This window comes from Tamandua tetradactyla, chromosome 1 (genome assembly GCF_023851605.1).
Source record: "Tamandua tetradactyla isolate mTamTet1 chromosome 1, mTamTet1.pri, whole genome shotgun sequence".
Classification (NCBI taxonomy): domain Eukaryota; kingdom Metazoa; phylum Chordata; class Mammalia; order Pilosa; family Myrmecophagidae; genus Tamandua; species Tamandua tetradactyla.
In genome coordinates, this window is record NC_135327.1 from 23143215 (window position 1) to 23155737 (window position 12523).

Sequence of the window (12523 nt, forward strand, 5' to 3'; positions counted from 1 at the left end):
TTCATTTCAGTTATTGTTGTCATCAACTCCAGGATTTATATTTGGCTCCTCTTTAAATTTTTTATATCTTTATTGAGATTCTCACATTGATCATTCATTGTTTTCCTGATACCCTTTAGTTCTTTTTCTGTGTTTTCCTTTATCTTCTTGACCACATTTTTTAAAAAAGTCTTTATCCAGTATGTGCAGTTTTCTTTTTTTATTGATGGTTTTGGGATATTATCTTGTTCCTTTGGATGGGCTATCATTGCCTGTTTCTTTGTTTTTCTTATAATCTCATTATGTACATTATACATTTTAATATTTTAAAATGTTAAGCCTGGGATTTAATCTCTGAGCTGTCTTTTCTTTAAGTTGTTTCCAGCTAGTGATATGACAGAGATTTCGAGTGCCACGAGCTAACAAAATCAAACAAACCAATGCAAAAAATACCTTTTACAGACTTTGTAAATTGGCTTTGCATTGGTGATTCTCTTCTTCAGAGTTTAGCCCTCCCATAAAGAAGATCAGCTGGATGCAGATGGAACTGCAGGGTCCTCTCTGTCTTTTCTGATCCTGAGTCTTGTTCTGGGCTTCTGCTAATTCATCACCCTATAGGAATTGCCCTATTTACAAGAGTTTAAATGCCCCTTCTACTCCCTATGAAATATAATTTCTCCCTTTCCTGGGTACTCTGTTGCATGACTTAAAGGAGGTAATCCTTTACCCCAGGCCACTATGACCTAAATGTTTCTTATACAACAAGCTGCTTCTGCCTGTAGGGCAGGTTCTGGGAGAGTAAGCCAGAGAGGAGTGTCCTTTTTCAATTTTTCATGATGCCACCCAAAAGACTGGCACTGACATATAGGGGTCACTGTATATGCATAGGAGTTACTTTGCTCCTTCTGGAACAGGGCTAGGGACCCAAAATAGGAGTGGAGATCGACTCCAGATTGCACAGGATTGGATGGGGGAAGGACCAGTAAGGGTGTCACAAAAATCTTTGTCTAGTAAGATATGTTTTGTCTAGTAAGATATGTTTTACTTTAAAACAACTAACATGAAAAACTACCCAGCGATAAGATAGCATTTAAAAGATACAATTAACTAGAAACATGTTCCTATCTACCCAGAGGAAACATGGAATATTAATCATTGCTGGTTATTACTGTCAAAAATTGTAATGTAATATTAAAATCAACTTATGTTGGTTAAGTGAACCTCCACTTCCTGATCACCCTTCCTGAAGGCATTAAAATCTGCTAAATAATATTCCAAGCTGAACTTCAGAGCTATCCATGTTGTCTTGTATGTGAATATGTGGGAGTGAGTGTGGAGGTGTTGGTGAGGATAGGAAGAAGAGGTGATAAAGAGGCAGAGAGAGAAAAGGAAAGATATATGAGATTTGGGAAACTATACAAACGTTTGTGCACCCTTTGCTCAAATTCTTGGATTCCAAATTCTCTCAGAAGTTTTCCAGTTCAAGTTTGAAAGGTATTTTGATGGAAATTTCTTTGCTTCCTTGATCATTCAGAGACCTCAGTTTTGGAAGAACCAAATTCCCAGCAAGAGTTAAGTGAACCCCAAACTTGGAAGGATATTATTGATGCATCTGAGAGTAGCTCTCATGAGAATAATAAAAATATTAACTCTGAGGTGAGTTAACCTGAGAGAATCATAGAAATATTATTTTTCTGAGAGTGATTTTTTTAAAGACTGTTGTAGGAATTTTGGTACTCTGATATATTTTATATTTTTAGTTCATATTTCATCTTATATGGTTTCACAGTTTTGTTTAGCTGGTTTCAGTGCTGCAGGGTAAAATATGTTAACATTACTGTTTTCATCTGCAGAGCAGTATTCTCTAGAAGTTTAGGATAGGCAATCACGAGATAAGGTAGTTTCATACTGAAATAGTATTATGTGTTGTATATTCAATGAATGATTATTTGTACTTGAATCTGGCTATAGCCTGAGAATCCTCTTAGTTTCCACGTTCAATATCTCATGGAATTCCTAAGCATTCTAGCCAATAAACTTGTGTTTTATTCCCCCTCAGAAATCTACTCTCCTCTAAGAGTAATATATTTTAGACCCACAAATTATCCTGGTCTTGAATTAAAAAGACTGTCTAAAGATCCATGACCAAATTTTTAAAATTGTTTATTCAAAAACATCTTTTAAGATAGTTGGAAACAATATGCTTTGACATATTTTCCAATTGCAACTTCATTGGCTATACAAACCTAAGTATTATAGCCGCATTAGTTAAAAATAAACCAGTGCTTTTCTGGTCTATCATCATTTTGATATCCACTCAGGGAAATAAAAGTCAATCTACAATGAAACTGAATGTTCTTGTAGGAAAGACTATTTCACAATGCATTAAAATGGAATGTATTTTACTAAATATTTGACAGTATACTGGATATTTGATACTGGATTGTCAGTACTACTCTTCTCCATTGGGGCTTGGGCATTTCTTAACATGCACCTACTAACAATTATCACTAGATAAACTTGTTTAGTTTAATTTTTGGAAGGAAAACATAAATGCAGTTATCACAGCCATATTCACAAATAGATTTTCCCAAGTGCTTGAAGTGGAGAGATGGAAAATGAATTGATGCACTAGTTTGAACCCTCTACTCATTTACCCTAATTTGAGGAGTTGAGAAGCATTTCTACGACTTATGTTTTAACCTTCAATTCCATTTTTAGTCTGCTTCCAGAGATGGTGAGCAGATATGAAATACAGTCAGGCATGGGAGCATAGTCAGTTTGAAGGTAGAGGAAAATGTTGATTTTGATTACTCATTCTCAAATCTTCATAAAACAAAATTTTTATATAAATTAATTGCAAAACGAAGCTTATCTAAAATGTAGGAAATGCATAGAAATTAAAAGGGGAAAAATGATGAGACTCCATAAATACATATATTAAAGAATAAAATGCAACTTCTTTTATTCACTAAAATTTTTAAAAACAAAAGTGAAAAGTCAAGTAAATGTTAATGTCAAAGCTCCCAACTTAATCAAGATGCAGGATGACAACTGGGAAATGAAGCTAGGAGATAGGTGGAATAAGAAAATGAGGCCAGTAGCTTCTATAGCAATGAAAAGGGAAGTAGGTGATAGAGAATGGTGAGTTTCTGGCCTTCTATTTTTCTTTTTCCTATCTTCCCTCTCCTTCCAGAGGATTGATACAGTTTCTTCTTTGATTTTGCACACCTCCAGCAGTGGTAGTAGGAGTCCTGTCAAGGCCCAGGGTAGAGATCTTAATATCCTTTCCCTTACTCTCTCTGCTTGCTCATTACAGATCTCTTTGCTCTGCTACCTGGTACTGAGATGAGAATAGAGGTGTAGGGGATTGAGGCTAGTTAAAATGCTGCAAAGGAAAGAAGTCTCAGCAACAATAGAGACTTTTGAGGTGAGGTCTGCAGAGAGAAGGAAAAGGTTAGGAAGCAAGAAGGAAAGAGCTGGGCAAGTTTTTCATTTATAGGAGGCATATGGAAAACAGGGATATTTAAGTCAAGTACTGCCTATACTGGGATCATTCAGAAATAATATTTTGAAAATTTGGGTAGTAATTTAAATTAACTATGGAAGTGAGCATTGAAGTGACTAAAACATTAAGAAAATAAGATTGTTCCTACGATAATTATTAGCAGAATTACCTATCTTTCCCTAATTTGCTTTAGCAGGATATTGTTGCGATGGTTTTTTCTGCAGCTGAGGAATCCTCTTTAATGAATGCCTACTTGGGACAAGATATTGAAAATTGTCCAGTTGAGTTGGTAAATGTATGTATAGTCTTGAAAAAGTTATTTACATTTTGTTTCTAAATATTTAACACCTTATTTATCCAATTTTTTTAGAGTTGTCATGTTACTTTCTAAATTTGTAATTTCAATTAGTGATCTTAATAGATGTGTAAGTAGTTTGATAAAACATATTGAGAATTGTTTTGACTATTTTTTCTGAACCTTATTTTGAATCTCAAATAATATTAAAGGAAACTGAGATTTTTATACTTCTCAAAAGTGGTCATAGATTTTAAAACATTGAGAATCACTGTTTTAAGTTATAAAATTTTTAGAGATATAGAACCATATTAGGAATATGGTCAAGGGCATTTTAAAGTTTATTCTATTTTACAAAAAAAAAATTTGGTATTTTTTCAGAAACCTTAAATAAGGCATTTAGAGGTCAGATAACAAAAAAGGGTCTGCTCAAAGTGCCATGTATCAATAGTAAATCCAAAACTAAAATCCAACTCATCTAATTCCCTATACATTACTCCCTTATTTCTCCAGGTGCCTTGTCCCAGGGTGCTTGAATATATATTTTAAATTATAAGGAATTGTAACAAAAATTTTTTAGTAAATATATCAAAACCCTTCTTAATATCTGATGTTAATTTGTTTTTAAATACATTATCTTTTTAGTGAGTTCTGAGACTATTTGATTGTTTTTTCTTACATGAAAAACTGACTGAATTCTTTGAATAATCTAGGATGGAATAAAATATATATATCTTGGGTGGGCCACAGTGGCTTAGCAGGCAGAATTCTCACCTGCCATGCCAGAGACCCCGGTTTGATTCCCGGTGCCTGCCCATGAAAAAAAAAAAAATATATATATATATATATATATTAAACTTTTACCTGAAACATCCATACAGTTGAGCCAGAAGTGGGTTGATTGATCTTTACCTTTCAGTTTGATTTATCTATAGATGCATGTTATTTCCATAAATGGTCAAGCAAACCACAACACAGCACAAGTGCAGCTGTTTAATAATCCAGTGGGCTTTCCACACAATGGAGTCAGCTGGAGAGTGTCTGGATAGATCAAGCAGACAGGCTTCAGCAGAATATTTCTTCTGAGCCTTTTTCTGTTTAGTGTAGTTATACAATATGGGAGAAGCTACAGTCTCATGGAACTTTAACAAAGAGCATTGCTTTACATTTCAAAAATAGCATTTTTTTATTTAACATAAAATATACATTAATAAGTGGGTAAACTCATTTTTCCCAGGATAGACCAGAAGAGAATAAACAAATTGTAGCTGGCGGAATTTAGAAAACTCTTCAGAATAAAGTTACTATCTTTTCACATCAGCTCTTTGGGAGTTATAAGGGAAATAGCATAGGCAAGACTAAATTGTCTGTTTAGCTAGTGGGAATGGGGACTCAGAAGTTTCCAGGCCAAGTCTAAAGAGTCCTCTTAGCCTCAAAGGATTAAAAATGTCATACAGAATATTCCAGAGCTCTCTGAAATCATCTTGGAGTCTATGACATTTAAAACACTTTTAGGAAGTATCTGGAACTCCAGAGTTACACATGAAAGTTTGCCAACAGTGTATATGTGAAAGGGTGACACAGGTGCTGATATTTTATAAAGTAGGTCACATTTGTGCCACTCCCCTTCCCCCATCCCTCTATAGATCTGCTTTTTATCAAACTCATTGGCATCTTTCCTGTGCCCAATTTCTGTTCTTGGCTTATAAAGTGTTAGTTTGTAAGGGCTTACAGTAAATTCCTGAAGGATTTCAACTTTATGGTTCTTAAATATGGAAGTGTTCCTGAAGATGGTTAAGTTTCTTTTCATACATGAGCAGGCACCGGGAACTAAACCTGGGCCTCTGGCATGCAGGCGAGAATTCTGCCACTGAGCCACCATCGCACCGCCCGATGGTTAAGTTTTAAAAGACTGAAAAGAATGGATCTATTCAGATGACATGACAGGCAGTGTGTTGAACTCTTCTGGACAAGACCCTCAAAATCTTAAAAGTTTCTATTCCAACTATACACAAACTACTAAAAACCAGTAATAAGTTTAGATAAAGGCTTTAACATGGCACAGTCTTTCTGTAGCTTTTCGTTTACTCTTGCCAATGAGTTCAGATTGTCCTAGCCATAAGTGTCATCTTCTGACAGTAAGGGCACAACATTCTGGGGTGGCGTTACCAATAAAGATTGTTGTATTTCCTACTTTGGAGCCCCTTGTTACAAGGCGCCCTGGAATATATAGATGTAATTCTACCAAAATTGATTGAATTTATATATATTTTTCTTTTTGTTATCAGACCATATCTCCTTTTTTTCAGGACCTAGTGTTATAGTTTCTTATAGTAACTAATACTGTGTCTGACAAACAGTATACATTCAGTAGAATTTGTTTAAATGAAATATTTTATTTTTTCATTCAAACAGGAGTCACTGGGGAATGAACAAACTATTGAAGAAGAAAGATGGAATAGAAAAATACTCCATATGTTAAATAGCTTACGGGTAAGAAGATAGGGTTTGTCAACCCTATTCTTATTTTGAAAATAAACAAAATGTTGCCTTCAATCTTCTAGGTATTGATAAAAATTGAACAGTTTTCATCGTATTTTTGTTCAGTCAAATTCCACTAGAGGGAGATGATTTTGAGTGCTTATACCCAGTACTTGATATAGGAGTTTGTGTGGGTACCTACTATTAGTGTGGGCACTAATCAACTTCTTACATCCTCCCCCAGTACATTTTTAGCACAATTTTTTTGTTAAATCAATACTGAATGTTTGCAATATAATAATTGTAATATTTATGACACAGGTTTGATTGCAACATAAAGTCAAAATATCAGTGGCTTAAAAAATATGGAAGTTTCTTTGCCTCTCAAAGAAAAGTTTAATCTGGTATGGCAGTGTGCTTGGAAAATTATCAGAGACCCAGTTTTCCTTTATCTTGTCGCCCTCATTTCAAAATGGTTAAAAATGACCAATTACTTACCCTGTCTGCATTCCAAACAGCAGCAAAGTTTTCTTTAATGATATAACCCAGAATTGTGGGTATGTTACTTTTCACATCTCATTAACCAAAACCTAATCACATTGTGTCTAGCTGGGAAATGTAGTCTTTATTCAGCAAACTTGGGTCCAGCTAATAATTTTATCATTGTGGTAGAAGAGGAGAATGGATATTAAGGGACGACTAGTAGCCTCTGCCACAAAGACTGTGTAAAAATTAGTTCACATTGAAACTTCATAGTGTAATTATATTTCTTTTCTTGTAGCTTTTTGTGTTTTTTCCCCCATTTGCTTAGTGTTTATATACCCATTCCTAATTGTTTTTCCAAATACTCTGACAGTACAGTAAAATCCCTTTTAGTACGATCAATTATATCTGTTGATCCATCAGTTCTCCTTTTTTTCTTGGAGATATCCTTCTTGGAGCTCATCATTCTCTGCTCAAATCTGGATTAGTTGCTCTCTAGATCTGTGCCACAGTTTTTGTCTTGGCATATTCTTTTACCATAAACATTGGAATTCCATGACCTCATTTCTATATTAGTTCTTCTTTCTTGTTTATTCTTGTGCTTTTGGGTGGTTAACATTGTTTCATAATTTGCTGACATAAAGAGTCCATGGGAGATAGAGATTCTACATACAAGCCTGAAATTATCTTTGTTTTACCTTAAACTTCATTGATTGTCTCTGGATATAGCATTTTAGGTTGGAAATAATTTCCCTCAGATGTTGATGGCATTACACCATTTCTATACTACTTGTGTTGCTGTTGAAAAGACAGATGCTTCCTTGGTTGGTGCTCCTTGGTAGGGGACCTTTGTTTTGTCTCTGGAAACTTTTAGATCTTTATTTCTGGTGGTCTGAAATTTCATGGTGCTGTGCTGTAGTTTGGGTGTTTTTTCATTTATTGTGCTAAGCATGCAGTGGCTTCTTGTAATCTGAAAATGCATGTCCTTGAGATCTGGGAAAATTTCGAATATTATTTCTTGGACTTCCTCCTTGTTATTTATATTGTTTCTCCGTCTCGACCATCTCTGGGTCAGATGTTGGCTCTCCTAATTTTCTCTTTTAATGATTAAAAAATCTCTTCTCCCCTATATTATTTTCCTTTGTCTTATTTTTCTACTGTTTAGAAGACTTCCTCAATTTTACCTTCCAATCTTTATTGGATTTTTATATTTGCTTTCACCTTTATGTTTTCCAAGAGTTTTTTCATAGCTATTAACTCTTATTTTATGGCATCTTAATATTTTTATTTAATTACATTTTAACAGCTTATTGAAATATGGTTAATATACAATAAACTGCACATATTTAAAAGTTTTATAAGTTTTGACATATGTATATATATAGTGAAATCAAGGCAGTGAACATATCTATCACTCCACAAAGTCTCCTTGTACCCCTTCCCACTCTCCCACTCCTCTCATTCCCCTCCCCTCCATCCCAGGCTACCACTGATCTGCTTCTCTCACACTCTTCCTAATCATTTTTCACGGATGCAATGTCTTCTCTTAACTTTCAGAGGTTATAGATTTCTTCTGCTGCCTGCACTGTCTCTGTTTCCTTAGCAATTCTCTTAAATGCATTCTTTTTTGGCTCTTTCATATTCGAGATTTTACTCAATGTCTGGTGGTGGATCTTTGTTTTAATATAAGAATGAGATACCCAAAAGTTATTTGGAAGTTCAATATGCATGGGTGGGGCTTATAGATTTGGATCTTTATGGTAAGGTAATTGAATGGGGTCCCTGCAGATGGTCTTATCTATAGATCTTTTTCCTTGCAAAGAAAAAGGAAAATCTTCAGCTCTCCTACCTGAGGGATTTAAGCACAGCAGGCTCTCTGTGATTTGGGAGCCAAAAAGAGGGAATGGAGAAACTGGGGAGGGAGAGAGTCTTACTGCTTAGAATGTAGTATTTCATGTAATCCCTCTGTAGTATGACACTTTTCCTTCATTATCCGCAGTCTCTGCTAAGTCCAGAATCTCAGTGGTTGGTGTCTCCAGAAAGGTGATTTCCTGCCACCTGCTAGGTTATGGAAAGAGTAGTCTCCTGGTTCTGTGAGGTGGTGGAGTGGACCTGAAGATCTAACTGCTCCCAAGTAAACTTTCTAAGAATTCTGTTTTCAGTTTCCCTCTTCATCCACAGCTTATGGCATGCTAATGCCTCCTATATCTGAGCCTTTCCAGGGTTCTGTAGTTCAATTGGCTTGTTTTTTTCTGGCTTTCCCCACTTCTGGCACTTAGGTTTCAGCTTTTTCTACTCTGCTAGGTTAGTTACATCTTCTACTTTCTTTGTCTTTATTTTAGATCTTTGTGATTTTTAATTCCTTTATCTTTATTTTAAAGGGATTTTTGGAAGGAACAGAAATAAGCATATGTGTTCAATTTTGCATATTTTTCCCTCAGGTTTTTTTTTTTTAAAGGGATTTTTGAAATAGAAAAATCTGTCCCTGTTCTTCCTCGGGGAAAACAGTCATCTCATCCACATCTTGTCTCCTTAAGGAAAGGGAATAAATGAAGAGATATTAAAATAAATGAAAGATTGCTGACACTAGGCCAGTCCTTTTGTTGAGATAAAGTACAATAAAGTCTTTAAATTATTAATTTGCTTAATGTATGGACTGACGGAAAGTATGTATCTATGTTATTTCTAAAAGTGCCTCATAGCTATTGAAGGAGTGCTTTACTCAAAAAGATACTAGCCAGTATTTACTACAGTATTTCTAACAAAAAATCTTCTATAACTTGGAATCTGATTCATCCATGGCTAAATACTTTATTGTACATCAGTTATTTCTAGTAGGTACACAAGTGTTCTGTAGTGAACCTAACATCTTTTCAATCTGTGCAAAGAAACTGGGAGATGTTTTCATAGTCCTGTTTCCCTGCCACTGAAATGTACAAATGTACTATGCATTTACCACTAGGGTTGTTTTCAGTCACCCTCACCTCAGTACTTTTAAGAAAAGGAATACTGTTGGGCTGATTATCACTGTATTTTGAAGCCCATCAGATTCCTTTGGAAGTTTTCCTCTTGCACTTCACAGGAACCATTTATGTTAACACCAATTTTTTTTAAAGACCTAACATTTGTATAACACATTAGAAATTTGCGTAACATTTTAGAGTTGTTTTGCATGCATTTTCTCAGTGAACAAGCTTCTGCTCAGTGACCTATGGTGTTTTTATATGATTACTAAAGAGGCATTTGCATTTCTCCATTTAAGGATTTCACAGTCACTTATCAAAATATCAATATTTTGTTTATCATGCATTCACAGTATATTAAACTTGCTCTACTTTTCATGACCTTGTTACCCTTTCCTATTCTTTTTTTCCCAATTATTTTCCCAGGAATCCAACAAGAAGGGCATGCAGTCCTTTAGTCTGATGAAGCTCTGCAGAAATAGTGACCGAAAACAAGCAGCTGCCAAATTTTATAGTTTTCTTGTCCTAAAAAAACAGCGGGCTATTGACCTAAGCCAGAGTGTTCCCTATGCAGATATTGTAGCTACAGTGGGACCAATGTTCCACAAAATCTGAAGGAAATCCAAAACATGCAGATCAATGTCATCACTGGAATTTTTCTATACATTGTTAACTTTAATGCAGAAGCCATCTGGAAGCAGCTGGAGGCTGATCCATTTCATAGATAAGCAGACCTCCTATTTCTCTCTCTGTAAATTCAGAATAATCATAGCCAGTATTGGAAACCTAAGTGCTTACAGAAATTCTTAATTATTGCTAAGTAACTATTTTTAACTTACCTGATTTGAATGTATAACATTTATCATTTCTCTGATTTGAATTTTACATTTAGCTTAGTTAGGATACATTTTAAAAACACTATCTGTTTTTGAGAAACATTCAAGGTTGTGTTTTTTTTTGTTTGTTTGTTTTTTTGCATGGGCAGGCACTGGGAATCGAACCCAGGTCTCCTGCATGGCAGGTGAGAGGCGAGAACTCTGCCTGCTGAAATGCCATGGCCCACCCCAAGGATATGTTTTAAAAGATTGTTTTGTATTGGATTATTTACTTAAATTTTGGGGGTAATTAATAATTAACATTTCTCAAAGGATAATACTTTATTTTCTTTTAATGTATATCAACTTTGATTTTACTTAATGCCATGGTTTTTATTCTGATGTCTTAATTGAAGAGTTGTGATATTCATCTTGAATGTTTTTAAATACCCTGAGTGGCTTTTAGTCTATTTATAGGTCATTTAACCTTTTTATTTACTATTTATTATTATAACCACTATTAATATGTCAACAAAACTAAATCTGTTTCTTATGTTTAAAAAAATTAGCAGACACTGTTCAGCAGTGTTGTCTGCAGCTACAATTTGAGTGAAGGTAACTAAAATAAACGTTCTTTTACTTGGTGTTTATTGAGCATTTTTTTATATTAACAACCCTTGTTTTTCTTCTTTCTTAGTTGAAGTTTGAGTCTATGGTACTCTTTAAAATACTGATGTATCTAGAATTATGTTATAGACAACTAAATGGCCTCTTTGGAGATACTAACTGTAAGATTTGAACGTCGATGTCTTTGAACACATTCCTGTAACCACCATCACAATCAGGATACGGAACAGTAATATCCCCTTTAAAAACTCTCTCGTGCTATCCCTTTGTAGTCAGTCTTTTTCCTACTCGTAATGCTTGGCAACCACTCTTCTCATGACTGCAGTTTTGTCTTTTGAGAATGTCATATAAATGAAATCATATAGCATGTAACCTTTTGCTATAGACTGGCTTCTTTCACTCAGCATAATGTGTTTGAGATTCAACCAAGTTGTTGCATGTATTAATTGTACATTCCTTTTTATTGCTGAATAGGATTCTGTAGTCTGGATATACCACAGTTTATTTATCCATTTACCCACTGAAGGACAATTTAAATTGTTTCTAGTTTTTGTTTACTATAAACAGAACCACCATAAACGTTATTGTACAATTTTTGTGTAAATATAAGTTTTCATTGCTCTGGGATAAATATCTAGGAGTGGGATTGCCAGGTTTTATGGTAAATATACGTTTAACTTTATAAGAAATTACCAAAATTATTTTCCAGAATGGATATACCATTTTGCATTTCCACTAGTAGTGTCTGATAGTTCCAGTCGATTTTTGGTTTACTTTTTGATTTTGACATAATTGCAGATTCACATGCAATTGCAATAAATGATACAAAGAGATCCGATATATCCCTCACGTACTTTCCCCCAATAGTAACATCTTACTTACTGTAGTACAGTGTCACAATCAGGAAATTGGCATTAATCCATTCCAGCAAACAGATTTCACATGCATTCATTTATGTGTGTATTTGCATGTGCATATTTAGTTCAATCAAATGTATAGATGCAGGTACTCATCATCTGAAAAGAAAAAGAATAGCTCTAACATGAAGATCGCTCAAGTTAGCCTTCTGTAGCCACAGCTACCTGTCCCTTCTCCCTAATCCCTGGCAACCACTAATCTCCATTTCTATAATTTTTATCTTAGTATAGTTGACTTTTATGGGTTAACTTTGTATCCTATGACCTTGCTAAACTCACAAATTACTTCTAGGAATTTTATTTTTTGGTATATTCCTTGGGATTTTCATCATCAATAATCATGTTGTCTACAAATAGGGACAGTTTTTTTTCTTCCTTTGCAATCTGTATGTCTTTTATTTCTTCTTCTTAACAAACCTAATGCAGGGCAGGCCATGGTGGCTCAGCAGGCAGAG

General features: G+C 34.7%; 1 protein-coding gene across 3 annotated transcripts in view; it reads left to right on the forward strand.

Annotated features, from left to right (window-relative positions):
• RAD21L1 (RAD21 cohesin complex component like 1) overlaps positions 1-11206 on the forward strand; it is a 36790-nt gene extending 25584 nt beyond the window's left edge. For 2 of the 3 annotated variants that reach the window (XM_077160138.1, XM_077160158.1), the window contains exons 11-14: positions 1514-1635; positions 3681-3782; positions 6198-6275; positions 10136-11206. In XM_077160138.1, coding sequence (XP_077016253.1) covers positions 1514-1635; positions 3681-3782; positions 6198-6275; positions 10136-10324 — 491 coding nt within the window. In that variant the 3' untranslated portion in view covers positions 10325-11206. The remainder of the gene's footprint in view (positions 1-1513; positions 1636-3680; positions 3783-6197; positions 6276-10135) is intronic. The other variant, XM_077160147.1, reaches the window with a different exon arrangement.
• The last annotated feature ends 1317 nt before the right edge of the window (positions 11207-12523 follow it).